The 26647-nt window shown below is 49.3% G+C and overlaps 1 protein-coding gene across 1 annotated transcript in view; it reads left to right on the plus strand.

Moving 5' to 3' along the window:
* Positions 1 to 7810: 7810 nt before the first annotated feature.
* The window catches only part of NAP1L4 (nucleosome assembly protein 1 like 4), a gene marked incomplete at its 3' end in the record, with an annotated part of 32717 nt that continues 13880 nt past the window's right edge, over positions 7811 to 26647 (plus strand). Inside the window, exons 1-7 of the mRNA XM_080711677.1 lie at positions 7811 to 7836; positions 8962 to 9020; positions 15098 to 15197; positions 20674 to 20815; positions 20984 to 21070; positions 22716 to 22847; positions 26330 to 26401. Coding sequence (XP_080567803.1) covers positions 7823 to 7836; positions 8962 to 9020; positions 15098 to 15197; positions 20674 to 20815; positions 20984 to 21070; positions 22716 to 22847; positions 26330 to 26401 — 606 coding nt within the window. The 5' untranslated portion in view covers positions 7811 to 7822. The remainder of the gene's footprint in view (positions 7837 to 8961; positions 9021 to 15097; positions 15198 to 20673; positions 20816 to 20983; positions 21071 to 22715; positions 22848 to 26329; positions 26402 to 26647) is intronic.

Here is a 26647-nt window from a genome sequence, read left to right on the forward strand (position 1 = left end):
GAATGGAACCCAGAGGCATTCTACCTCTGAGCTACACTCCTAGCCTGATTTTTTTATTCTTTATTTTGAAAGAGGGCCTCACTAAGTAGCTGAGGCTGTCCTCAAACCATGATCCTCCTGTCTCAGCCTCCCAAGAACTGGGATTACAAGTGTGTGCCACACACGTGGCTTTAAATTTTATCTTAATCTTTGTTAAGTGTACTCTTTCAGCTGTTAATAACTAAATGTATTTTCCCCCATGTCCAGAGAAAAAGCCTATTTAAGAACAAGGTGAGGGCCGGGCGTCGAGGCGCATGCTTGTCATCCCAGCTTTGGGAGGCCAAGATAGGAGGATTGCGGTGCGGGGTCAGCCTCAGCTACCTAGTGATGCCCTCTGCAGCTCAGTGAGACCCTGCTTCAAAATAAAGAATAAAAAATAGGGCTGGGCTGTAGCTTGGAGGTCGATTGCCCCTGGGCTCCATCCCCAGACCCGCAAAAAAAAAAAAAAAAAAAGAGCACTGTGAGATGACTTGTGTTCAGGTTTCAGTAGGAAGACTGATTCTGTACAAAGTGCAAGTGTTGTGGTTTTAGTGTGTTACTCAATTATTGCAAAGTAGCTCGTAGTGGTTTGTCTACTTAATTGTTGATAAGCATCTCGCGTTTGCTAGGCTTGGTCCTGGATACTGACTTCTCTCACTGAATAACAGTCAAGAGCGGCCCTCGTCTGCAGTGAGAGATGGTCAAGTGAGGTGCTGGTAGGTGTAAGGAAAAATGACTGCAGTGGTGGCTGGTTGTAGTTAGGGATAGGTAGAGAGGGAATGCCTTCCCTTTTTGTGTGTTACTGGGGGTGGAACCCAGAGGCTTTCTACATCTGGGCTATACTCCCAGACCTATTTTATATTTTATTTGGAAACAGGGTCTCCCTAAGTTGCTGAGAGCCTCACTAAGTAGCTGAGGCTGGCTTCGAACCCGTGCGATCCTCCTGTCTCAGCCTCCCAAGCGCGGGGATTACAAGTGTGCGCCACCACGCCCAGCCTGGGGATGCCTTCTTGACAAGGTGACCAGATCATTTTCTTTCTTTCTTTTTGCGGAACTGGGGTTGAACCCTGGGGCATTCTACTTCCGTACTGTACCCCAGCCCTATTTTTTTATTCTTTATTCTGAAACAGGGTCTTACTAAGTTGCAGAAGACCTCACCAAGTAGCTGGGGCTGGCCAGGAACCTGCCAAACTCCTGTCTCAGCCTCCCAAGCACTGGGATTACAGGCCAGCACCACCACGCCTGGCTTACTTGATCTTTAAGTGCTGGATTAAGAAGACTTTGGAATGCCACCGCATGGCCTACCTAGAAAAGCGTGGAGGAGGCAGGAGTACAGCCTGGAGCACGAAGAGCAGTGCCTGGGAGAGTGGGTTGTTGGGTGGTTATTTCAGCAGATCTAGTAAACAGACGTGAACAAGGAAATGTCTTTACCCTGTGTCTTCGGAAAGCGCTCAGAACGGGCCGCGGTGTGCATGGGCCGCGGCACCAGCTGTGAGAGGCGCAGGCAGACTCCCCGGGCAGCAGTGGCTGCCTGCCACCCTTCTCTTGCCAAGGCTTGTGTTGAGCAGGTAGAGAGCCCTCCCTCGTGGGATTGGTCCTTTAGTCTGTGTCCTCTGTTTGACTGACTGACTGGATGATTTTGCAGTACTGGAGACTGAGCCTAGAGCCAAACATGCTAGGCACGCACTCTTGTCAGGAAGCTGTATCCCCAGCCCTGTTCTTTTGAACCCTGAGATAGTCTACCTCCAGGCCACACTCTGAGCTCTGTTTTATTTTTTTATTTGAAAGCAGGGTCTTTTTTTTTTTTTTTTAATTTTTTGCAGGTCTGGGGATGGAACCCAGGGGCACCTCCTGCTCTATTTTTTACTCTTTATTTTGAAACAAGGCCTCATTAAGTTGCAGAGAGCCTCACTAGGTAGCTCAGGCTGGCCATAAACCTGGATCCTCCTATCTTAGCCTCCTAAGTACTGGGATTATATACTAGGCAAGTATATGCTACCATGCCCTGCTTATAAACAGGGTCTCACTCAGTTGCTGAGAGCCTCACTAAGTAGCTGAGGCTGGCTACAAACCTATGAGATCCTCCTATCTCAGCCTCCCAAGCACAGGGATTACAAGGATGTGCCACCACGCCCGGCTCCCGGCTTTATTTTTAATTTGAAAATGTCTTACTAAGCTACTGGGGTTGGCTTAATGCATAATCCTCCTATCTCAGCCTCCCAAGTACTGGGATTACAGGCATGTGCCACCACGCCCGGCTCACTTGGTTATTTTATTTATTTATTCATTTATTTATTTATTTGCGGTAGTGGGGATAGAACTCAAGGGCATTCTACCTCTGAGCTACACCCTCAGCCCTGTGTTTTATTCTGTATTTTGAAACAGGTTCTCACTGAGTTGCAGAGGGCCTCATTACTTAGATGAGACTGTCCTCAAAATGAGTCCTCTGTCTCAGACTTCAAATGCTGAGCTTACAAGCGTGCGCCACCATGCCCAGCTTACCTGGTCCTTTTTTTTTCCCTTTGGTGGTACTGCGTTCCTGGAAACCCTTCTACCTCTGGGCTACACTCCCAGACACCTATTTATTTTTATTTTTATTTGGAAACAGGGTCTCTTAAGCCAGCGAGGCTGGCTTCGAACCTGCGCGATCCTCCTGTCTCCGCCTCCCCAGCGTGGAGATGACAAGTGTGCCCACCACGCCCGGCTGTTACCTGGTCTTTTAAATGTCTTCACTTGCCTCTTGTCTTACTTGACAGTGTGGTGATGTCTGGTGCCATGGAGTGAACATAGACTGGGGAAGGAAGAGGCTACAGGCCAGGAGCAGAGTTCGTGGGATCTGGGCTGCTGGGCTTCCCAGTTGGGGCAGCAGGACGTCCCACAGTGTCCGGATTACTTTTTATTTTGTTTTTTTTGCAGTACCTAGATTGTTATCTTTCTTTGCACTGCTGAGAGTTCTAAGTTCAGGTGTGAGCACCTGGACTGTGATGCCCTCACACAGCAGTCAAGCTGCTTGCCACCCTCAGCCTTTGCGTGTATTGTACTGGGACTAGAACCCAGGGACATTCTACCTTTGAATGACACCTCCATCCCTATTTTTTATTTTTTTATTTGGAAACAGAGTCTCACTAAGTAGCAAAGGCCGCCCATGAACCACGATCCTCCTGTCTCAGCCTCCCGAATGCTGGGATTACCGGCATGTGCCACCACGCCCGGCTTTTTATTCTTTTTTTTTTTTATTTTTTTTATTTTTTGTGGCACTGGGGATGGAACCTAGGTGCCTTCTACCTCTGGGCTACCTCCCAGACCTATTTTATATTTTATTTGAAAATAGAGTCTCACTCTGTTGCTGAGAGCCTCACTAAGTAGCTGAGGCTGGTTTCAAACCTGTGCAATCCTTCTGTCCCAGCCTCCCAAGTATTGGGATTACAAGCATGCGCCACCATGCCCAGCTTATTTTTATTTTTATTTATTATTTTTTATTCAATTTTTCTTTGCAGTACTGGAGATGGAACCCAGGGGCACTCTACCTCAGAGGTACACCCCCACCCCTAGTTTTTATCTTTTTTTTTTTTTTTTGGTGGTACTGGGGTTTCTGGAAGCCCTTCTACCTCCGGGCTACACTCCCAGACCTATTTTTTACATTTTCATTTTGGAAACGGGGTCTCCTAAGCCAGCACGCGCTGCTGGCTTCGAACCTGCGCGATCCTCCTGTCTCCGCCTCCCAAGCGCGGGGATTACAAGCGTGCGCCACCACGCCCGGCTAGTTTTTATCATTTTGAAACAGGGTCTCACTGAGTTTCAAAGGGCCTCACTAAGTAGCTGAGGCTGGTCGTGAACCCAGATCCTTTTGTCTCAGCCTCCCAATGCTGGGATTACACCAGCAGTTCCCGGCTGATTTTTATTTTAAAACAGGGTCTCACTAGTTTTATGAAAGAGTCTCACTACTTGCTGAGGCTGTCTTTTGACCTGTAATCCTCCTGTCTTAGCCTCCCAAATACTGGGATTACAGACATGCATATTCTTGCTGGCCAAAACGTGTAAGAATGTGAATATTTACAGTTTCCTCTTTGTGATATTAGTGTACACAACACATGGAGTTTTAACAGTTTTAGAAAGTGCCAAAGATGTAATTGATGGTAGTGAGCCTTGATTAGTTGGACCTCTAGTTTGCTTATGTGACCACTCTGCGTTATTTTTCTTAAAGGGAGCAGCACACTTGTAATCCTAATTCTTGGGCAGCTGAGACAGGAGTGTCTCAGTGTAGGGGCTGGTCTGCAGTAACTTAGCAAGACCCTATTTCAGCATTATAAAGAGCCAGGCATGGTGTGCAGGCTTGTAATCCCAGTACTTGGGAGACTGAGAAAAAAGATCTCAGTTCATCCTCAGGAACTTACTTCGTATGACCCTATTTCAAAATAAAAGAATAAAATGAGGTGGGGAAATATAGTTCAGAAGTACAATTCCCCTGGGTTTCATTCCCAGCACCACCCCCAAAAAAGGGGGGGGTCTGGAAGGGTGGGGTGGGAGCAGTGTTTAACTTGACCTGTGGTTCCATGGCAAGCAGTAGATGGAAAGTCTGTATTGTCATAATCATGAAGAGGCCTGATGGTGGTTGCTTAGCTTGGTGCTGTTTCCTTTGAGCAGTGGAGCTGTGTCTAGAGGTGGCGTGTTGGGCACGCTCGCGCAGGAGCGAGGATGTGGTCAGGGGGTGCTCTCTCCTTCCCCTAGACCCAGTGGGCCTCTTGGACCTGTGGCACAAGAGCAGGGCTCTAACCCTGCTTGAAGCAGCAGGGCAGCCTTCAGTCGGACAAGTAGAAACGCAAGGGGTATAGAGGTTAGGGGAGGTGGCAGGCAGGATTCCACACTCAGATTCATGTGCTAGCCATGTGACCTTGTGCTAGGCTTAGGCTGCTTAACTTTCTGAGCCCCCACTCCCTTAACATTGAGGATCGTCCCTGCTCGGTGGAGCTGATACCAGTAGGAAATGTGTGAAGTGCCTGGTACATCAGCCCCTTGCTTGTTTGTATAGGAGGTGATGGAACTTAAGGTGTGTAAGGTGTGGGCTTATTAGGGAGCAGATTGATTGATGAAGGTGAATCTGTTCCCCAAATTGGACAAGTTCCTTGGAACAGCGTGTGTGTAGTCTAGGGATGGTGCAGTTAGGTCCATGTTGGGCAGTGGAGAACCCTGCTCACATAGCCCAGATGTAGGTGATGTCAGTGTGTCAGTAGCTGGACAGTATCAAGATCCATTCCAGAGCTAGGCGTGGTGGGCACGCTTGTCACCCAGCATTTGGGAGGCGAGACTGGAGGATCCTCAGCTGCTTAGAGTGAGGCCCTCTGCAACTCAGACTAAAGAGGGCCGGGGGTGTAGCTCCGAGGTGCAGTGCCCCTGGGTTCTATTCCCGGTACTGCAATAACAAAGTACGTCAGGGCTGGGTTGTGGCTCAGTGGTAGAGGGCTTGGCTATTGTGAGACCCTGGGTTGCAATTTTGTGGCCGGCCTCAGCTACTTAGTGAGGCCCTCTGCAGCTTAGTGAGACCCTGTTTCAAAATAAGGCTGGGGGGCCTAGCTTGTTGGTAGAATGTCCTTGAGTTCAATCCCCAGTACCCATACAAACAGAAAGTACAGAAAAGTCCCACTAGCTAGCTGTAGTGGCGCACGCTGGTAATCCTGGCATTCAGGAGGCAGAGACAGGAGGATCGAGGTTTGCGGACAGCCTCAGCTACTTAGGCCCTTCACAATTCAGTCAGACCCTGTTCCCAAAAAAATAATAAAAAACAGGGCTGGGAGTGTAGCTCAGAGGTAAAATGTCCCTGGTTTCCATCTCCAGTACTGCAAAAAAGAAAAAGTTCACTTTATTATTTAACAGCTGGCAGATGGTTTGTTCACTTAGAATTTTTTTTTTTTTTTGCATTACTGTAGATTGAACGCAGGAGCATTTTATCTCTGATCAACACCCCCAGCCTGATTGTTTATTCTTTATTTTGAAACAGGGCCTCACTGAGTTGCAGAGGGGCTTACTAAAGTAGCTGAGGCTGTCTGCAAATCACAATCCTCTGGTCTCCGCCTCCCAAATGTGCACTATCATACCCGGCTACCTATTGCATTTAGAATATGAGAAAACCGACCATCAACTGGGGAACCCCGACTGGGAGCTGTGGCAGGGAGTTTGGAGTAGGAGCCGTGAGGTAGGCAGGGTTAGGAGGTGTAGGAATTTGGGGGAGGTTGAGATAGGAGTGGATTCCAGCCTTAGCAGCTTAGCGAGACTCAGCATCCTGTTGAGATTATTTCAAAAACAACAACAAATAACAATGTAGGAATTGATACTCTGTGCGGAATGAATATAGACTCTGCAGAAGCTGTTGTGAGGGACCATTAAAGGGTCAGAAAGCCAGGCACGGTGGTGCATGTCTATAATCTCAGTATGTGAGAGGCCAAGACAAGAAAGGTTTGAAAACAAAGTACGGCTGGGAGCCAAGCATGGTGGTTGCATGCCTGTAATCCAGCACTTGCGAGGATGAGACAGATGGTCTCAGGTTTGAGACCAGTATCTGCAGCTTAATGAGACCCTCTTTCAAAATAAAAAGTCAAATAGGGGCTGAGGTTATAGGTCAGAGGTAGAATGCCCCTAGGTTGTGTCCTTAGTACCCCTTCCAAGAAAGGGGGCAGTTGTGTGTGTGTGAGAGAGAGAGGGAAAGAGGCACTGTGCCTGGTGAGGGGCCAGGGCTTTTTTGTGTGTGTTTGTTTTGCGTGTCTCGCGATGGAACCCGGAGGCATTTGACCTCCGAGCTACACCCCCTGCCCTATTTTTTATTCTTTATTTTTTGAAACAGGGTCTCACTAAGTAGCTTATCCTCCCATCTCAGCCTCCCAAGTGCTGAGATTACAAGCGTGCCCCAACCCGCCCGGCTTGAGGGGCGTTTTAAAGCCTCGCTGCCGCGTGGCCGGGTTTGGGTACGGGTGTGGTGCGGTGGGTGTGGCCAGTGTAGTAGGATTGGTTGCGCTCTTTTTTCTGCCTGTTCAAAGTACATAATTTTAGCTTTTCAGAAAGGCAATGTGATACTTCTGTAGTGATTTTTGCACTTTTTGAGACAAAGATCTAATAAAAAATGAAGTGTGAGATTCTATTTAAGAAGAAAGCAGCTCAGAGCCATTCAAACCCATCTTTGTGTATGCATAGGAATTACCCAATACTACCGTCCAAAGAGAATGCTGTTAAACTCTCATAAAAGCAGGACTGTATAGAATGTGTCACGTATTGGTTTTATTGGCGGTGGTCCTGGGGATAGAACCCAGGGCCTCACACTTGCTAAGCAGTACCGAAGGTTCTACACAGCAGCACAGTTTCAGGGTAGAAGTAAGAAAATGTGTAAGATGAGATTAGATTAGGACATCACCCCTTCCATTAATTTCTGGGATGTTGAGAACACCAAGGAATGCTTTGAATTGCTCTGAGATAACTGGGCCCCCATTCTTCTTGCTGAGTCTGTTAGAGATCAGCTAATTCAGACTGCTTCTTTCTCTGAAATCTGTCCTTTTAGTACCAGTCAGGGACACTTTTTGCGTAAAGTTTGCACATGGTGAGATGCACACGCCTGAGGAGGGTGTTGGATTCTGGTGGATGTGCATACCCATTGGCATCAGGCGAGATCTGGAACTTTTCCTTACTCCCAGGGAAGCCCTCCTGCACCTTCTGCCTCTCCATCCCATCCTGGCCCTGTAAGAATACAGCTGAACTTTTGTTTGTTTGTGAGTGTAATTGTCGCAACTCTTTTTAATTTGTAGGGGATAAAAGCATTCAGATGGCAGATAACAGGTAAGCCCAAACAAGCTTTGTTGAGAATGTAGTTGGCAGCAGAGCAAGCTGGATTGCAGAACCCTTAAATTCAGAAGAGCTGATGGCTCTTCTCTGTGCATCCGAGCCAGTACGAGATCGCTTCAGACACGAAATGGGCTCAACTGTGCCAAGCAGGCTCTTGCTGCCCAGCCTTGACCCCGCCTTCCCCCCTAGGGGGGGGGTGACTGTCTTGATGTGGCCCCCAGTGGTGAAGGGAAGGAGTTTTTGTGGGTTGTTCCACAATCAGGTTGTTTTTGGTTTTATTTTTTCAGTATTGAGAATTGAACCCAGGGGCATTCTACCTCCAAGCTACACTCCTCAGGCCTATTTTTTATTCTTTATTTTGAAACAGTCTCACTAAGTAGCTGAGGCTGGCTGTGCAAACCTCATGTAACCTGTCTCAGCCTCCCAAGTAGTGGGATTACAAGCCCAGCTCCAAGGCCAGTTTTGATGTCGTCTCTTTGCTGTTTTCTTGAGGAAGGTGTGGCAAGGCCTCTTTGAAAACTGTTCTACCAGTTTCCATGGAGATGCGCTGGTTTTGGAGACTGCAAGGCTGCTGCTCGTGCTTGTACAAGCAGCTGACCAAACAGTGCCATGTTGGCTGGTTGGGTTTGAGGGCTGGGAGCAGGCTTGGGAGCAAAGAAGTCAGGCATGACCTCTAGGAGCTTTAGCAAGGGATACAGACTAGGCCCGCGCGGCCCGCGCAGTGTGCTGGTGGTGGGAGGAGAGGTTCTGAGGTTTAGAAGCCTGTCCAGCACAAAGGACACTTCCCTTGGATGACATGTGTTGAAGAAATAAGGGAAGCTGGGCGTGGTGGCACAGGCTTATCATCCCTGCCCTTGGGAGGCTGAGACAGGAGGATTGCACAGGTTCCAAGCCAGCCTCAGCTACTTAGTGAGGCTCTCAGCAACTTAGACCATCTCCAAATAAAATAGAAAATAGGTCTGGGAGTGTAGCCAGAAGGTAGAAGGCTCCTGGGTTTCATCCCCAGTACCACAAAAAAAAAAAAAAAAAAGGAAAAAGGAAAGAAATAAGGGAAAACGCCCATTTGTTCTTTGTGTCTGTAACTTTCTTTGTAATAATACTTTGCAAACTTTGCTTTAGTTTTTCAGATGCAGTCCCTGCAGGTTCCGTGGAAGCTGCTAAAACTGCAAGTGACACAGGTCAGTGCAGTACACCTGGGGTGAGGACTCGGGAGATGGTGTGAGAAGCCGGGCGGGGTGGGCACGCTTGTAATCCTGTGCTTGGGAGGCTGAGACAGGAGAGATCACACAGGTCAGTGCAGTACACCTGGGGTGAGGACTCGGGAGATGGTGTGCGGGGTCGAGTCTCCAGGGACAAACTTCAGTCCTCTAGAAATCTTAGGAGAAGCCGGGCGGGGTGGGCACGCTTGTAATCCTGCACTTGGGAGGCTGAGACAGGAGATCACACAGGTTCGAAGCCAGCCTCAGCTACTTAGTGAGGCTCTTAGCGAGACCTTGTTTCCAAATAAAGTATAAAATAGGTCTGGGAGTGTAGCCCGGAGGTAGAAAGCTTCTGGGTTCCACCCTCGGTACCAGCAAAAAACCAAAAACAAAAATCTTAGGAGAAAAACTGGGTGTGGTGGTACACACTTGTAGTCATAGTATTGACTTGAGAGGATGAAACAGGAGGATTGCAGGTTCAAGGACAGACTCAGCAACTTAGTGGGACCCTCTTTTCAAATAAGAAATAAAAATTGGTCTGGCGCTGTAGCTCAGGTAAAGTGTTTTTGCCTTGGTTCAATTCCCAGTACCACCAAGAAAAAAAAATCTTAGGAGAGTTAGAGTATTGTGGTGAGCACCGCTCCCTGACCTAGCGGTTGTTTCTGTGATGGGAAGTCAGACGGGCAGAGGTGCAGGGGTGCCGGCCTCCTTGCATCCGTGTGCACTTAACTTGAGCATCAGCTCTAAGCAATGGGTCTCCCTCTGTACCCTAACTTTCTTCCCTGCTTGTCTGGAAGCAAATCCCACCTGTTATTGTGTCCATGAATTCCTAGGTATTTCTTTCCCCATTAAGAAATCCATAAGCCGAGCGTGGAACGCACGTTTGTCATCCCAGCATTCGGGGGGCTGAGACAGGAGGACCATGGTTCATGGGCAGCCTCAGTTACTTAGGCCCTTGCAACTCAGTGAGAGCCTGTTTCTAAATAAAGAAAACATCAGGCTGGGGGTATCGCTCGGAGGTAGAAAGCCCCTGGTTTCCATCCCCAGCACTGCAGGAAAAAAATCTACAGCTGGACCCCCTCCCAACTGTGTGAAAACAACGTCGGCTGTCCTCTTCTCTTACAGCGTGGCACAGTGCCTTAAAGCCACAGTGTAGTTAACACACCACAGCCAGGAAACTTGCCATCGGCTCAGTGCCAGCGCTTACTGTGCAGTTCTGTCCTTCTCTGGTTTTCTCGGCCACTTATCCTCCCTAGGCAAGGCACACTCAAGCCCTGCGTGGACCTTGGCTGCGTCTGCCTGGTGCCTCGTCTTCCCGCGGGTGCAGTGCTGCTCCTTGGACGCCCCAGAGCACCGCACAGCCGCCCACCTGGCCGCGGGTCCTCCCAGGCTGGCTTCGCGAGTCCCTTTGACACACCCCGTCCATCGGGCCTCGCAGTGCTTCTGGTTTTGTGGTGTGATGCCACGTCCCCTTTTGTCTTGAACCTTCCTTGCTCCAGACCTGAAGTGCACCATTAATCCAGCTCCCTTTCCCTGGAGAAACATCCAGAAACCAGAGTATAGATGCTAGGTGCCATTGTTTCTGGGTCCTTTTAGTGGACAGAGCTAGAGGAGAAGATGTGTTTGTGTATGTGTGTAGTATATAACAAATTATACCTTGTATATGCAGTTTTTTTATTTATTTATTTTTATTTATTTACTTATTTTTTGGTGGTACTGGGATTCCTGGAAGCCCTTTTTCCTCTGGGCTACACTCCCAGACCTATTTTATTTTTGGAAACAGGGTCTCTATTAAGCCAGCATGGCTGGCTTCGAACCCGCGATCCTCCCGTCTCCGCCTCCCAAGCGTGGGGATTACAAGCGTGTGCCACCACGCCCGGTGTTATTTATTTATTTATTGGTGCTGGGGATTGAACCAAGAGGCATTCTACCTCTGTGTTATACCCCCAGCCTCTTTTTTTTTTTTTTTGGTGGTGGTGGTACTGGGGTTCCTGGAAACCCTTCTACCTCCGGGCTACATTCCCAGACCTATTTTATACTTTTTTATATTTGGAAACTGGGTCTCTTAAGCCAGCGCGGCTGGCTTCGAACCTGTGTGATCCTCCTGTCTCCGTCTCCCAAGCGCAGGGATTACAAGCGTGCACCACCACGCCTGTCCCCAGCCTCATTTTTTTATTCTTTATGTTTATTTATTTATTTTTGCGGGTCTGGGTATGGAACTCAGGTTATTCTACCTCTGAGCTACACCCCCTGCCCTATTTTTTATTTATTTTTAATTAATTAATTATTTGTGGTGCTGGGATGGAACCCAGAAGCATTCTACCTCTGAGCTACACCCCGAGCCCTATATTTTTAGTCTTTATTTTAAGTAGGGTCTCATTGAGTTGCAGAGGGCCTCACTAAATAGCTGAGGTTGTCCACAAACCACGATCCTCCTGTCTCAGCCTCCCGAATGCTAGGATTACAAGTGTGTGCCACCACGCCCGGCTACTATTCTTTATTTTGAAACAGGGTCTCACTAACTTACAGAGGGCCTCACTAAGTAGCTGAGGCTGGTCGCAAACCTGGATCCTCTTGTCTCAGCCTCCTAAGTACTGGGATTACAAGTGTGTGCCACCACACCCAGCTATATGTAGGGTTTTTGTTTTTTTTTTTCCATACTGGGATGGAATTCAGGGCCATTCTACCTCCAGGCTACACTATTAATATATGTGTGTGTGTGTGTGTGTGTGTGTGTGTGTGTGTGTGTGTGTGTATGTATATATATTTTTTTCTTTATTTTGAAACAGGGTCTCATTGAGTTGCAGAGGGCATTACTAAGTAGCTGAGGCTGTCTGAAAACCATGATCTTTCTGTCTCAGCCTCTCAAATGCTGTGATTACAAGCATGTGCCACCATGCCCAGCTTATGCAGTTTTATATATGCAAAATTATATACATTAAGGACACATACACAGTATTTTTTTAGAGGTTATATTAAAATTGAGTGTTTATATTGTATATTTGGCTTGCCTGTATTATGTGACCATTCCCAAATATGTATATCCTCTAGAGTAGGAAGGACACTAATTTGGTTCCTTTATTGTGCCATTAAAAGAGGAACTGTTCGTGCTGGGCATGGCGGCACAAACCTACAATCACTGTGCCTGGGAGGCTGAGACAAGAGGGAGCAACGTAGACCCTCAACAACCTAGCAAGACCCTGTTTGAAAATATAAAAAGCTAGCTTGTAATTTCCCTGCTTGGGAGTCTGAGATAGGAGGATCACACAGGTTCGAAGCCAGCCTCAGCAACTTAGTGAGACCCTGTTTACAAATAAAATATAAAATAGGTCTGAGAGTATAGCCCAGAGTTAGAAAGTTTCCTGGGTTCCATCCCCAGTAACACACACACACACACACACACACACACACACACACACACAAAAGCCAGGTGCAGTCGCACATCCCTGTGACCCCTGTGCTTGTGAGGCTCACATAGGAAGCTCTCTGGTTTGAGGATAGCTTCAGCAAGTACTGAGACTGGAGTCGACCTACTGAGACCTTGTTTTCAAGTAAGAAAATTGGTAGCTGGGCGTCGTGGCACACGCTTATAATCCCAGCATTTGAGACAGGAAGATCGTGGTTCAAAGACAGCCTCAGCTATTTAGTGAGGCCCTTTGCAACTCAGTGAGTCCCTGTTTCAAAATAAAGAATAAAAAATAGGGCTGGGGGTGCAGCCCTATTTATTAGAATGCCCCTGGATTCCATCCCCAGTATCGCAAAAATTAAAAATTAAAAAATAAAATTGGGCAGGGGGTGTAGCTTGAAGGTAGAATGCCTCTGGGTTCAATCCTCAGTACTCTAACAAGAAAAAAAATACAGAGATAAAATTAAAATATGGGTGTAGCTTGCAGGTAGAATGCCCCTGGGGCCTGGACTCAATCCCCACTAATACTCAAACTCTCGCGCGAAAAAAGAAATTGTTCAACAGAGTCCGCCCTGGCCCAGGTATTGCCCCTTTCGCGGCGCAGCTGAGTGAGGACAGTTCAGTGTGGGGGTACAGGAGTTGTGGGGAGCAGGGGTCAGGGCGTGCTCAGTGGACGGTAGGAATGGGGCGGGGCCCTTCAGGTGGAGGTGGGCAGCAGGGCCGGGGCGGGGAGCCGAGTATGGTGCCCGGGCCCGGAGTGAGGGGGGGGGGGGGCAAGCCCGGGCGGAAGTGGACAGCGCCGCTCCACTTTGAACTCATCCCTGTCCTTGGCTTCCGGCCTCCAGTGGGGCTCTGGGAAGAGGTCGGTAGGTAACTAGGGTGGACTGTCTCGGCTGTGAGGTGGGGCCTTGAGGAGTCTCCCAGCCACCCACAAAGAGAATTAAATGCCGTGTGTGTGCGTGCGTGTGTGTGTGTGTGTGTGTGTGTGTGTGTGCGTGTGTGTGTGTGTGTGTGTGTGTTTTACTGGGGCTTGAGCCCAGGGTCCTTCCACCTCCAAGCTACATTCCTAGCCTTATTCTTAGTTTTATTTTGAAATTTTGAAGCAGTGTCTAGCTAGGTTGATGAGTCTCACTATTTGCTGAGGCTGTCCTCAAACTTGTGATTCTCCTGTCTCAGCCTCCAAAGTACTGGAATTACAGGCGTGTGTTTACCAGGCCAAACCCATTAAATACTATTTAAAGCTTAAGTCGGTATAGTGATGTACTCCTGTAATCAGAGCTGCTTGGGAGGCTGGGGCAGGAGGATCACAAGTTTGAGACCAGCCTCAGCAACTTAGTTAGAAACTTTGTTTCAGAATAAAAATATTAAAAGAAGGGGCTGGGAGTGTTGGTCATGGTAGAGCACTTGCTTAGCATGTGGGAGGCCCTGGGTTCAATTTCTAGTAGGTAAGTATTTTCAAACCAGGCATGGTGGCACAGGCTCATAATCCCAGTACAGAGGAGGCTTAACAGGAGGATTCAGGTTCAGAGCCAGCCTCAACTACTTAGTGAGGCTTTCCATACCTTAGTGAGACCCTGTTTCAAAATAAATAAGGCTGAGGGTTTAGCTCAGTTGTAGAATGCCCCTGGGTTCAATCCTAGTACCGGGGGGGGGGGGGGGGGACTATATAGCTGGTCGTGGTGGCGCACGCTTGTTATCCCTGCGCTTGGGAGGCAGAGACAGGAGGATCACACAGGTTCAAAGCCAGCCGCGCGCACTGGCTTAGGAGACCCTGTTTCCAAATAAAAATGTAAAAATAGGTCTGGGAGTGTAGCCGGAGATGGAAGGGCTTCCAGGAACCCCAGTACCACCAAAACAAACAGACAAACAAACAACAACAACAAAAAGTATTTTCAGAATACATGATTTTAGGAAGTCGTGATGTATTTAGTTTTTTTTTTTGTTTGTTTGTTTGTTTTGTTTTTTTGGTACTGGGTATTGAATTCAGGGGCATTCTACCTCCAAGCTACACTCCCAGCCCATTTTTATTCTTTTTTATTTTATTTTATTTATTTATTTTATTTTATTTTATTTTTTGTGGTACTGGGGTTCCTGGAAACCCACCTACCTCCGGGCTACACTCCCAGTACCTATTTTTAAACTTTTTTATTCGGAAACAGGGTCTCTTAAGCCAGCACGGCTGGCTTCAAACCTGCGCAATCCTGTGTCCACCTCCCAAGTGCAGGGATTACAAGCCTGCGCCACCACGCCCGGCTATTCTCTATTTTTAAACAGGGTCTCACTAAGTTGCGGAGGGCCTCACTGAGTAGCTGAAGCTGTCTGCGAACTGCGATCCTCTGGTCTCAGCCTCCCCAATGCTGGGATTACAAGTGTGCGTCACCACACCTGGCTTTATTCTTTATTTTGAAACGGTCTTGCTAAGTTGTGGAGGGCCTCACTAAGTAGCTGGGGCTGGCTGTAAACTGTGATTCTCCTGTCCCAGCCTACCAAGTACTGGGATTACAAGCGTGCATCACCACGCCTGGCTTGTATTTGGAATTTAAAAGCTAAGCAAGGCTAAGTAGATACATGTTGGAAGTGTTCAAGTCTTGGCTTCTTTGTCCTGGACATATTTTAAATATATCTGGTCTTTTTTCTGACTCTTTAATAGAAAAGCTCACAGATCAGGTGATGCAGAACCCACAAGTCCTGGCAGCTTTGCAGGAAAGACTTGACAATGTCTCTCACACTCCCTCCAGCTACATTGAAACGTAAGTACCTTGCTGGTAAGATGTGTGCCACTCCAAGCACCAGAATGAGGGTCAGGAAGCCAGGCTGGTGTCTCAGAATAGGAGCAAATATGTTTTTCCCCGTTTCCTCACAGACAGTACCTGTGAGAGCCAGGCACTGGGGCCCAAAAGGTGGAGTGTGGCTGCCCTGGGTTGCTGGGAGAGTTCTGAGCAGGCTGTCAGCTGCTAGGGAAGTGTGCAGCGCCACCCTGTGGCGGTTTAGAGGACTTCACAGTGACCTGAGTCAGGCAGGGCCTGAAGAAATTGCTGGGGGCAGAATGTTTTCTGGTTCCTACCTTAACTAGGAGAACTTCTCCAGCTTCTCTGGGTGACCCTGTGACAACACCTTTGCCTGGTTTCTTGAGGGGGAGTACTGGGGATTGAACCCAGGGGCACTCTGCCTCCAAGCTATTTCCCCAGCCCTATTATATTCCTTGTTTTGAAATGGTCTCACAAAGTTGCAGCGGGCCTCCTGAGTTGCTGAGGTTGTCTGCAAACCTGCAATGCTCTTATCTCAGCCTCCTGAGTTCTGTACCACCACGCCCTGCTTTTTTGGAGGATGCATTGGGGCTTTAACCCCCCAGGGGTGTTTCACCTGAGCCACACCCTCAGTTATATTTTATTATTTTGAAACAAGGTACTGCTAAGTTGCTGAAGTTGGCCTTGAACCTGAGGTCCTGGCATCCCAAGTGCTGGATTATAGGCATGCACCACCACACCCACCCTGCATCTTTACAAGAGATCTGAGTCATGGTTGTATCACACAGTGAAAATGATAAGATGTGCATCCTAAAATCCCAGGACAGCTCCTCGGCCCGCCTCCTGCCTTCTGGAGGGATAAGTCATTGTTGGGTTTCTGTGTATGGTCCGGCCAGAGTTGGACCTCAAGGGATGGCCCATCCTCTACATTGGTCCCCATTGGGGCTCTTGGATGTGCCCAGCGCTGTCACAGTGAGAGGACACGGCCTTGCTGACCCGGCACTGGTGGTTCGGGTTTGCTTCTGTTCTGTGTGCTGGGAGTTGAGCTCGGCCTCGCTCACGGTGGTCAGGGTCTGGCGAGGTGTTTTTGTACAGTTTACTGATACATTGCATTTAGATACCGTGGAGAGGTTCCGTGTGACACACACGCGCACACAGTACATGCCGCGCGTCCCCTCCGAGCCCACTCCTCTCCCTACGGCTGAGGTGACTGGTCGTGACGCCTTTGTCACGTTCTGCCAGCTCTTTCCTTCACCAAGCCTCGTCCCTCCCCAGCCCCTGGCCACAATTCTTCTGGCCCCCCTCCTCGTTATTCTGGGGGCCCGTGTGTTCCCTGTTCTCTCTAGCTTCCACAGATGAGAGAAGACATGACCCCTGACTGTTTGAGACCGGCTGGCCTTGCCTGCCCTGCTGCCTGCCGCTCCCCGCGCTCCACCGATGGCAGTCTATGGCGAGCGGCTTCTGTCAGGATGCGCGTGCCGCCCTTGACCGCTCACCTGGCCAGCGCCTCGCTTGGCTCCAGGGTGTGGCAGCTGCGAATTGTGCTTGCGAGGCGTTTTATAGACCAGCTGAGAAAGCTGCGGGTGGAAACGCTTTCTAGGCTTCGGGCTTTAGAAACCGGCGAGTGCCGCGGAGTTCACGAGAGGCCCTGGGCACAGGGACAAGGTTTTATAGGCACCGAACTGGCTCCACACCTGGCCGCACTGCAGGACGAGCACGTGCGTAGATAGCGGCTGGCTTGGCTCCGGAGGACTGGGTCCTGCAGTGTCCAGAGCACAGGCCCAGGCCACCCCGGCTGCGTTATTTGGATCTGTGGTGAAGCCTAGGAGTGTGTATGCAAGAGACAGACACTGGGGATGGAACCCAGGCACACTCTGCCTCTCAGCACACCCCAGCCCTTTCTATTATTAGTTTCATTATTTTGCTTGGTGAGCCCTTAGTCTCACTAAGTTGCTGAGGCTGGTTTGGAAGCTGCAGTCTCTTTCCTCAGCCTCAGTTACTGAGATGATAGGTGTGATCCACCGTCATGCCATCTGGGACCTCCTCTGTTTCCCTTCATTGTAACCAGCAGCTTCATTTTTTTATTAATTTTTTTCTTCTGTGTTGTACTGGGGATGGAACCCAGAGGCCTTATACCTCCAGGCTACACGCTTAGCCCTATTTTATTTTTTTATCTGGAAATGGGAACTCAGTTGCTGAGAGCTTCACTAAGCTGCTGAGGCTGGCTTTGAATCTGCGATCCTCCTGTCTCAGCTTCCCAAGTTACTAGGATTACAAGTGTGAGCCGCCATACCCAGCTCTAGGGCTTTTTTTTTTTTTTTTTTTTTCTGGTTTTGGGGATTTAACCCAGGGATATTCTACCTGTGAGCTACACCCCCAGCCCTATTTTTTGTTACCAATTTTAAACAGGGTCTCAATAGTTTGCAGAGGGCCTCACTAAGTAGCTGAGGCTGGCCACAAACCTGCAATCCTCCTATTTCAGCCTCCCAAGTACTGGGATTACAAGTATACACCACTATGACTGGCTTCAAGGGCTTTTTGATTTTTTTAATTTTTGCAGTATTGGGGATGGAACCTAGGACATTCTACCTCTGAGCTCCATCCCAGCCACATTTTTTATTCTTTATTTTGAATCGGGGTCTCACTGAGTTGCAAAGGGCCTCACCACTAAGTAGCTGAGGCTGTCCGCAAACTGCGATCCTCTGGTCTCAGCCTCCTGAATGCTGGGATTACAAGTATATGCCACCACGCCTGGCAAGGGCTGTTTTTTGGACTCATGATTTCCATGGATCAAAATATTTTCCCTTCTTATTTATGGGAATACTCCATACAAACTGAAATTAAGCCGGGCATGGTGGCACACATCTATAATTCCAGCACATGGGAGACTGAGGCAGGAGGATTGCAGGTTCAAGGACAGTTTTGGCAAGTAGTGAGACTCAACCTAGTGAGACCCTTTTTCAAAAATAAAGTGGGGTTGGAAGTGTAGCTTAGAGGTAGAATGCTTCTGAGTTCAATCCCCAGGACCAAGAGGAAAAAGGAAGTTAAGAGAATAAAATGGAAAGGCAAAATTTAGGTGTTTGTTTTTTTTTTTTTTTTGGTGGTACTGGCGTGGAATCCAGGGGCTTTCTACCTCTGGGCTATACTCCCAGACTTATTTTATACTTTATTTGGAAACAGGGTCTCACTAAGTTGCTGAGAGCCTCACTAAGTAGCTGAGGCTGGCTTCGAACCTGTGCGATACTCCTGTCTCAGCCTCCCAAGCGTTGGGTTTACAAGCGTGCGCCACCACGACCCGCTCTGAAAGGCAAAATTTAGTTGATCTGACTGGAAAAGAAACTTTCCTGTGTTCACACGAGAACTTGCACATGTTCACTAGACCCGCCCCGCCTGGGCAGCAGGATGTGGACAGGCATGTGTGGGTCCTAATCAGCTTCCGCCATTTCCAGTTTTCTTGGGGTTTTTTGGTGGTACTGGGTATTGAACCCACAGGCATTCTATCTTCAAACTACACCCCAGTCCTCTTTATTTTCATTTTGAAACAGAATCTTGCTTGATGATGAGAGTCTCACACTTGCTAAGCTTGTCCTCAAACCTGCGATCCTCCTGTCTCAGCCTCCCAAGTGCTGGGATTACAGGTGTGCGCCACCATGCCCGGGTACTATTTCCTGCTTTTTGTTTTGTCTTTTGTAATCTGTGTGTTTGTGTGGTACCCAGGGCCTCGTGCGTGTAAGGTGAGCAGTCTGTCACTGGACTACATCCCAGCCCTTGGTATTTTATTTTGAGGGTCTTGGTGAGGCCCCGGCTGGTCTCAGATTTGCCATCTTCCTGTCCCCACTCTTCTGAGTAGCTGGCTTTGTAGACAGGTACTATCTTGTTTCCAGACTTTCACATTTATAAGCAATAATGTATCTGTTTCCAGTATAAATACTCAGTGATTTTCTTTAGCTGAATTCTTAGTATCTGTAGAATTACTGGCTCTAAAGAACATATTCTGGGTTTTCATTGGCCCTTAAGAAACATGAGTCTGAAGCCAGGTGCAATAGTGCATGTTTGTAATCCCAGTACTTGGTTGGGAGGCTGAGACTGGAGGATCACAGTTCATGGACAGCTTCAGCTACTTAGGCCCTCTGCAACTCAGTGAGATCCTGTTTCAAAATAAAGAATAGAAAATAGGGTGAGGGGTGGAGCCCAGAGGTAGAATGCCCTGGCTTCCATCCCCAGTACTGAAAAAAGAAAGAAGGGAGGGAGGGAGAAGAAAACAAAATAGGGCTGGGGTGTCACTCAGAAGTAGAATATTCGCCCCTGGGTTGAATCCCCAGCACCACACACACAAAAAGAAACCTGGGTCTTGTCAGGGGGCTTTGGCACCCTGCAGCTCTTCAAACCTATGTGTTTTGCTGTGTAACCATACCGGTTTAGTGAGGAAGAGAGGAAAGTTCTTTGAAGTTGACATGGTTTTGGACATTTCATGAGATCAAACCTCTTTGTCATTTTGTTTTCTCTTTAGTGAATCAGTGAATCGCCTTTTTAACTTTGTCCTTTAGCCCCTCTTCTGTCGGTGTGCGTCTTCTTTTGATGGTTCTGTTTGTTTGTGTTGAGGCGTTCTACCTCCAGGGTGTGCTCCCAGCCTGGTTCTATTTCTTATTGGAAATGAGGTCTAGGCTGCGCAGACCCTCTCTAGTTACTGTTGCCGAGGCTGGCTGGCTTTGAATCTGCCATCCTCCCGTGAAGCCTCCAAGGATTACAAGGTGCGCCACCATATCCGCCTTCTTAATGGCTTTCTGGTTTTGGTGGGTTGTCCCCCCCCACCCAGTACTAGGGATGGAACCCAGGGTCATTCTACCTCTGAGCTACACCCCCAGCCCTATTTTTATTCTTTATTTTGAAACTGGGTGTCACTAAATTGTGGAGGGCCTCACAAGTTGCTGAGGCTGGCCGCGAACCTGCGATCCTCTCTCAGCCTCCCGAGTGCTGGTTTTAACACTGAAATTGAGCTGGGAGTCGCAAAGGAGGTAAACACCAGCCAAGTTATCAAAACCTCTTTAATCAACCAGCCCTTTCTGGCAATATCTACTGACGGTGGGGGAGGGACCGATGAGCCCGCAGTCAGCAGAGTCGTGTGGCGGAGCGGAAGTGCCGGTGTTCCTAGTGCGGGGGCGTTGGACTGGGGCTAGCTGTGTAGGAATGCTGAATCTCTTGCGGCATCTGGAGTCGGCCTCGCAGTATTGATTCTCCGCTCCGGCTTCCTGGGTTCCTCCTCCTGTCCCCTCTGCAGGGTCCCATGGGAGAAGGGGGGACCCAGCCTATCACTGGGATTACAAGCATGGGCCACCACACCCGGTTCTCAATGGTTTTAAGGAGCTCTTCATATAAGGGTGTTAGTCCTATGTTAACCTAATTTTTTTGTAGTCAGTTTGAAAGTGTGCCCCTTATTTTGCAGACATGAAGATGCTTTATTTCTTGTTCCCTCTTCTAGTTTACCCAAAGCCGTTAAAAGGAGAATTAACGCACTGAAGCAGCTTCAGGTGAGGTGTGCACACATAGAAGCCAAGTTCTATGAGGAAGTTCACGACCTGGAGAGGAAGTACGCAGCGCTGTACCAGCCTCTGTTTGACAAGGTGGGCGCCTTCGGGTGGCCATGTGCTGTGCTAACCCTGCCTTGGGTGAGGTGCCAGCGTGTGCCCGAGATTGGTGGGGCCTGTCTGACCAGAGACGTTACTAGTACACTCATCTTAACTCTCGTGGTGAGGTAACCTAAGTCTAACCAGGCCTCGTTTTTTACACAGAGAAGAGAGTTCATCACGGGCGATGTGGAGCCGACAGATGCAGAATCAGAATGGCACAGTGAGAACGAAGAGGAGGACAAGTTGGCCGTAAGTCTCGGCCGTGCGGCTGCGGCTGCAGCTGTTAGAGACGAGCCCCTGAGCAGCGGGGCCCATGCCGGGGGCCGCGAGGGCTCGCAGCTCAGCACCAACCCAGCCACTGGCGAGGCCCCTGTTTCAACACAAATTTAAAAGCGGCTGGGCGATGTTGTTTGGGTTTTTTCTGTACGGTGGATTCAATCAAGGTACTCAGCAACTGAACTGTACTCCATCCTGGTTTTACTTTTTTTTTTTTTTTTTTTTTTTTTTTTGGTGGTACTGGGGTTCCTGGAAGCCCTTCTACCTCCTGCCTCGGCCTGTTGATGGTTCTCTGCCATCAGTCAGCTGTGGAGAGGAAAGGACGCCGAGCAGCGGGTGGTTCCTCACCATTGGGCCTTGGCACAGTGCCGTCAGTCCCAAGGGGAGCGAGACACGGTCCCTCCCACCCCACCTCCAGTGGGGGATCCCAGGCCAGAGCAAGCAGAGGTCAGCTGGGGAGGCTGCCCACCCGCGGCTCAGTTTCTGGAAAGCCACAGGAGCCAAGGAGGTGCCTGAGGCCTGGAGTAGCTCGATGGTGAAGCGGGTGCCTCTTGACCACTCAGCCAGCGTGCACTCCTGTGCTGCTGAGGGTGGCGTCTTTGTAGCACATCTGCCCCCCACACACACACACCCCTTCCCACTGTGCTTGTTCCATTGCCATGGGAAATCAGCAGGCCACAAAGCTGACTGTCTATCTGATCTTTCTTTTTTTTTTCTTTTCTTTTCTTTTTTTTTTTTTTTTTTTTTTTTTTTTTTTTTTTTTGTACCAGGGATTAAACCCAGGGGCATTCTACCTGAGCTACACCCTCAGCCCAATTTTATTCTTAATTTTGAAACAGGGTCTCATTAAGCTGCAGAAGGTCTCACAGCTTGCTGGGGCTGGTCTCGAACCTGGGAGTCTCCTGTATCAACCTCCCGAGTACTGGAATCACAAGTGTGCGCTACCACACTTGGCCCGATTTTTGTTTTGAAATAGGGACTTGCTAGGTTTGTGGGTCTGGCTGAGTTTCTGAGACTACCCTTACATCTGCAATCCTCCTGGCTTAGCGATATTTTTTATTTGTTTTTGCCTGTGGTACTAAGGGTGGAACCCAGGGCCTTGCACATGCTAAGCAGGTGCTATTTGGCTGACCTACAGTCATGAGGGGATCAGAAGCCCAGAAGCCCCCCCCCCCCGCCGTGGTACTGGAGATGGAACCCAGGAGCATTCTACCTTTGAGTGAAACCCCCAGCCCTTTTTTGGGGGGGGGGTGGTACTGGGGTTTCTGGAAACCCTTCTACCTCTGGGCTATACTCCCAGACCTATTTTATATTTTTTTATTTGGAAACAGGGTCTCTTAAGCCAACCTGGCTGGCTTCAAACCTGCTTGATCCTCCTGTCTCCACCTCCCAAGCACAGGGATTATAAGCGTGTGCCACCATGCCCGGCCCCAGTCCTATATTTTTATTCTTTATTTTGAAACGGGGTTTCACTGAGTTGCAAAGGGCCTCACTAAGTAGCTGAGGCTGTCTGCAAATCCTGATCCTCCTCTTTCAGCCTCCCATATGCTGGGGTTACAAGCGTGCGCCACCACGCCTGGCTGGGATAACTGTTCTATTTTGTATTTTTATTACTTAGGGAGACATGAAAAATAAAGTGGTCATTGCTGAAAAGGAAGCCGCAACAGTGGAAGAGCCCGACCCCAAGGGCATCCCGGAGTTCTGGTTCACCATCTTCAGGAACGTGGACATGCTCAGCGAGCTGGTGCAGGTGAGCAGGCTGTGGGCGGGGCAGCAGCTCGCCGGGGACAGAGCTCTGGCCTGCTCCCTTCCTGCCCTTCACCTTCAGGAGCTGGCGCTAGAGGCTGCGGCGAGCAGCCATTCCCTGGGGAGGGCTAGAGGGTGTGTGCACATTGGCTTCTCAGCTTGTCACTTTTGTGGTACTGAGATTGAGCCCAGGGCACTCTGCCCCATACTACACCCCCGCCCTGATTTTTATTCTTTATTTTGAAACAGGATTTCCTTAAGTTGCAGAGGGCCTCAAGTTGCTGAGGCTGGCTGAAAAACTATAATCCTTTCTCAGTCTCCCAAGGACTGGAATTCCAAGTGTGTACCTCCACTCCCAGCTTCTAAGTGTGGGGTTTTTTGGGGGAGGGTGGGACACAGGAGCATTGTACCTCTGAGCTACACTCCCAGCCCCTCTGGTTCCTTCTTTACTTTGAAACCGTCTTGCTGAGTTGCAGAGAGCTTCTAAGAACCGCAGTTCTCCTGTCTGGCCTCTCAAATGCTGGGTTGCGGCTGCACCACCACTCCGGGCTCTTCTGTGCACCTTTGCTTGCTGCGTAACATATGACAGGTTGCTGGTCTTTTCTCACGTTGCCCTTGGAAAAGCCTTGGGTTGTTGTTGTTGTTGTTGTTTTGGTTTGGTTTTTGCTTTGTAATTCTGGGGACTGAACCCAAGGGCATTCTACTGTCAAGATATACCCCCAGCCCTATTTGTGTTCCTTATTTTGAAACAGGGGCTCACCAAGTAGCTGAGGCTGGCTGTGAACTTTTGATCCTCCTGTCTCAGTCTCCCAAATGCTGGTTTTATGAGCGTGCACCACCATGCCACGCAGAAAAGTCTGTTTTCTTTAAAGAGCAGTAATGAATCTTCTGTATTCACCTTGTCTACCTTTCTGTATTGCAATATTCAGCAGGAAGGTAACGTTTGGCTTGTCTTGATATATGGTGAACTTTTTAGAACAGAGTCCTGCCCTGAGTCGTTGACTGACTTGCTGCCTGGGGTCTCATTGCAATGTCTTCGCCTGGGCTCCGCACAGCTTCGGCTCTGCCACAGAGAGCGGCAGCTGCCCTCCCGCCGCTGTGTTTTGCTCTGAACAGGTTTTACAAATACTTCAGTAGGGATTTTTTTTTTTTTTTTTTTTTTTTTTGCAGGTCTGGGGCTAGAACTCCGGGGCATTCGACCTCCGAGCTACAGTCCCTGCCCTAATTTTTTTTTATTCTTCGTTTTGAAACAGGGTCTCACTGAGTTGCAGAGGGACAGCTGAGGCTGTCCGCAAACCGCGATCCTCTGGTCTCAGCCTCCCAAATGCTGGGATTACAAGTGTGCGCCACCACGCCCGGCTTCTGAGTTTTGTTTTAAAACTGTGAACAGCCATCCATGGTGGTGCATGCTTTAATCCCAGCATTCAGGAGGCTGAGACAGGAAGATCGCAGTTCACGCCCAGCCTCAGCTACTTTGGTGAAGAATAAAAAATAGGGCTGGGAGCATAGCTCACAGGTAGAATGCCCCTGGGTTCCATTCCGAGTACTGGAAAAAAAAAAAAAAAAACCTGTCAACAGATACTGTGGAATTTGTGGAGTTCTTATTTTCTCTACAGAGTTGGAAGATCACTTGTGCTGTTGGAACCTGAGCAGGTGATAGCTGTGACTTCCGCTTTGATCAGACAGTAGATCCCAAAGATGGGATTGGCTGTGGTCTTGCGAGTTGGGTGCGCAGTTCTGTGCGTAGTCAACATCAGTCGCTGCAGAGAGTGGAGGGAGCTGGAGAGTGGCTCTGCGGCCGGCATCCCTGAGCTGCCACCTGAGGGTGCCGTGTGGGCGGCCACTGTGTCCTGGGCAGAGTGCCTGGCAGCTGAAGAAACTGGAGAATATGGCTGTCGCCACCTGGGTTTACTGCTGCTTTGAGTGGGGGGAGTTGGGAGCCCCCAGGGCCAGCCAGCTCCTTGAAAGACTGGTAGTGAGGTGGCTCCCGCCATGGCTCAGAGCTGGGCCTGACCAGCTGGGCAGCGTCTCGGGTAGAGCCCGGCCACCCGGTTCTGCCCCGCAGACACGGCTGGCTGCTCCTGCCGTGGTGACCTCTTTAGGCCGTCTTTGCGTCGTGTTTGGTCCAGGCGCTCGGCAGGTGTCCTTTGGTTGTGGCTGGCTTTGTTTTCTATAATGTCAAAAGAAGTAAAAAGAAGGCCTCACTAAGTAACTGAGGCTGTCTGCAAAAGAAGTAATGTCAAGAGAAGTAATGTAAAGTCCAGAAGTTGGCAGTTATCAGACTCAATTCTTAAAGTGTGTGTGTGTGTGTGTGTGTGTGTGTGTGTGTGTGTGTGTGTGTGTGTGTGTTGAGCTTGAACCCAAGGGCATTCTGCCTGGAAGATAAACCCCAGCCACCCTGCCTGGCTCAGTCCTTACAACTTATTATAGAGCCCTGTGCACCCCTGGGCCTGGCACCCAGGCTTCCGGTTGAAGAAGTGGCTCTAGTTGGCACGCGAGCCAGGCAGGAGTGTGTGGTGACCAAGCATTCAGGCCTTTTCTTTCTGCTTTTTCTCATGGGCTCTTTAAAATGACCGGTTCTGGTAACCTCTGTGTTTAAGTAATGTTCTCTTGTAAAGATATACAGCTATATTTGAGAGTCATAAGCTCTTAAAAGTTGGACCTTAGACAGACTTTGTAAGTTACTTTTGTTGTTGTTCTTTGTGTGTGGGGGGTTGGGATTGAACCCAGTGGCATCCTAGCTCCAAGCTGCGCCCTCTGCCCTTTTTATTTATTTTTTATTTGGAAAGAGTCTTGCTAGGGTTTGGAGAGTCTTGGTGAGTGGCAAGGCTGGCTTTGAACCTGTGATCCTCCTCCTCAGCCTCCCAGTACTGAGATTACAGGTGTGTGCCACCATGCCTGGCTGTGAGTGCTTTTTATTGCAGGTCTGGAGATGGAACCCAGGAGCATTCATCCTCCAAGCGACAGCCCCTGCCCTATTTTTATTATTTGTTTTTTGAAATAGGGTCTCACCAAGTTATGGAGGGCCTCACTAAGTAACTTAGGCTGTCTGCAAAACGCGATCCTCCAGTCTCAGCCTCCCAAATGCTGGGGTTATAAGCGTGCGCCACCACGCCCGGCTGGCTGTGCGTATTTTTAAGGAAGCGGGGTCTTTATCAGCACAGGCGGGGAGCCAACCATCTCTCCTGCTTCCAGGGCTTCTGTTGCCTCGGGGCTGAGGCCAGTAGGCGTGGGTGGTGGCACTCCGGCAGGTGGTGCAGGAGAGCTGTGGGCAGGGATCCACGGTGCCACCACTGTGCCAGGCAAGGAAGGGACACCTGCTTCTTGGGACATTATTGCCATCCAAAGACACACATCCGGGTTGTTTCCTAGAAGCTATTACTTGAAAAGGCCGGCTGTCCATCACCAGGAGCATTTGCAGCCACGGCTGGCGAGATGGGGTTACCTTTTGAAGCACATTGCGTTTCTTCCCCCCTTTTTCATTAGGAATACGATGAGCCCATCTTGAAACACCTGCAAGACATTAAAGTGAAGTTTTCAGATCCTGGACAGCCTATGGTGAGTACTGACTAAGCTCTGGTTGGCTAAAGGACCTGGAGTAGGGCAAGAAGTCTGAACCCTGCCGCTCGTTGCTGGGCGGCCTGAGCCTCCTGCTGCCCGGGGGCTGGGCTTCATAGAAAGTGCCTGCCTGTCTTCCCTTAGCGTTGTGCTTGGGAACGTGAGCTGGGCATTTGGAGCATGTCATAGACAGAGGTCATGTTCTGGCCCCCGGGCCACAGAGCCACGTGATGGCCAGAGCAGGGA

The sequence above is a fragment of the Muscardinus avellanarius genome, assembly GCF_963383645.1.
Source record: "Muscardinus avellanarius genome assembly, chromosome: 1".
In the NCBI taxonomy this organism is placed as follows: Eukaryota; Metazoa; Chordata; class Mammalia; order Rodentia; family Gliridae; genus Muscardinus; species Muscardinus avellanarius.